This window comes from Mandrillus leucophaeus, unplaced genomic scaffold (genome assembly GCF_000951045.1).
Source record: "Mandrillus leucophaeus isolate KB7577 unplaced genomic scaffold, Mleu.le_1.0 Scaffold2, whole genome shotgun sequence".
Lineage (NCBI taxonomy): Eukaryota > Metazoa > Chordata > Mammalia > Primates > Cercopithecidae > Mandrillus > Mandrillus leucophaeus.
The window spans coordinates 6,832,621-6,834,423 of record NW_012102031.1 but is presented as its reverse complement, the minus strand read 5'-3'; the positions used below and the strand labels follow the sequence as shown (position 1 = coordinate 6,834,423).

At 47.4% G+C, this 1,803-nt stretch overlaps 1 protein-coding gene across 1 annotated transcript in view; it reads right to left on the bottom strand.

Moving 5' to 3' along the window:
• FOXRED2 (FAD-dependent oxidoreductase domain containing 2) overlaps positions 1 to 1,803 on the bottom strand; it is a 63,103-nt gene that overhangs the window by 53,756 nt on the left and 7,544 nt on the right. Inside the window, exon 4 of the mRNA XM_011978944.1 lies at positions 1,606 to 1,772. Within this exon, the coding sequence (XP_011834334.1) occupies positions 1,606 to 1,772 (167 nt within the window). The remainder of the gene's footprint in view (positions 1 to 1,605; positions 1,773 to 1,803) is intronic.

Genomic DNA, 1,803 nt, shown 5'->3' with positions numbered 1-1,803 from the left:
TGAGCCTGAGTTTCACACTCTGAGGAAAATGGAGATTTCACACCCACCTTTCGGGGTGTTGGCGGCCCTGCCAGGGTTGTGTTTTCAGTGCTCAGCCCACTGAAGTCACCCAACATGCGTGACTTCATTTCTCTCACTTCCTTTTTATTTCCCATTTATTCTTAAAATCGCAAATATCAATTTTTGGTTGGGGATTATTTTAGTGCAATAAATAGAATTATGTTTTTAAAATATATTTGAGTATTTTCTTTGTAAACATTCTCAAGTTAGCAGAAAATTTATACCCTTGGTACTGAGAGTTTTGAAAAAGAACTGATATAATCCAATTGCAATTTTTTTTTTTTTTTGAGATAGAGTTTTGCTCTTGTTGCCCAGGCTGAAGTGCAATGGTGTGATCTCAGCTCACCGCAACCTCCGCCTCCCAGGTTCAAGCGATTCTCCTGCCTCAGCCTCCCAAGTAGCTGGTATTACAGGCATGCGCCACCACACTCGACTAATTTTGTATTTTTAGTACAGACAGAGTTTCTCCATGTTGGTCAGGTTGGTCTCGAACGCCCAACCTCAGGTGATCTGTCTGCCTCGGCTTCCCAAAGTGCTGGGATTACAGGTGTTAGCCACTGCGTCTGGCCCCGATTGCAATTTTTATTGAAATGTGTCAGTACCCAAATTGTCTATATGGGCATGGAGCTTCATAGCTGCTTGGTGGCCAGGTATTGCCTTATTTAGCCCTCACGATGGACCCACGATGGTGGAGAGTTCACCTCATTTCCATCTGTGATGTTAGGATGTCCATCAGGGGCTTGGAAGCTTCACCTCTAGGACCACCCAGCTGGGGAGGAACCAGGTTCACATTCTTCAAGCTCAGCGTTCCTGCCAACACAGGATACTTAACCTGTCTGGGGATTATGCACATAACATAGCACTTCCAGATGTATCTACTTTTATGCTTGATTTTAATATTTTTTGAGACAGGGTCTGACTCTGTTGCCCAGGCTGGTGTGCAGTGCTGTGATCTTGGCTCACTGCAACCTCGACCTCCCGGGTTCAAGTAATTCTCATGCCCCAGCCTCCTGAGTAGCTGGGACTACAGGCATACATCACCACACCTGGCTAATTTTTGTATTTTTAGTAGAGACAGGGTTTCGCCATGTTGCCCAGGCTGGTCTTGAACTCCTGGCCTGAAACAATCCACCTGCCTCGGCCTCCCAAAGTGCTAAGATTATAGGCATGAGCCACCACACCCGGCTTACGCTTGGTTTTATTTTACTTTTTGAGACCGGGTCTTGCTCTGTCGCCCAGGCTGGAGTGCAGTGGCATCATCACGGCTCACTGCAACCTCGACTTCCTGGACTCAAGGGATCCTCCTGCCTCAGCCTCCCAAGTAGCTAGGATTACAGCCGTGGACTTTTACACTTTATCTGATACTTCCCTAGATGTGTCTTCAGACCACAAAAACCTGCTGTCACTTCCCCAAGACGATTTATGACAATGAGCTACTGACAAGCAATCCCCTAATGCTTCTGGACATAGAAGCAGATTTATAAGCCCTGGGATGCTGAGAGTGGCTCTGTCTGGGGACAGTTCTGCCTTCTCAGCTGAGCTCACCTGTATATCGGAATCCGTGGATGAAGCCCCCAGCAGATTTCCGGTAGTCCACCGAGTGGCTGGCGGTACCCAGGATAAACAGACCCCGGCTTCCTTTGGATTCGTAGCTAGCTCGAATTAGCGGGTACTTCTTGCCGAATGCATTTCCCGAGTTAAGTCGGAGGGACCTGTCAGTGGAAAGGGCTGTTGATGAAAATA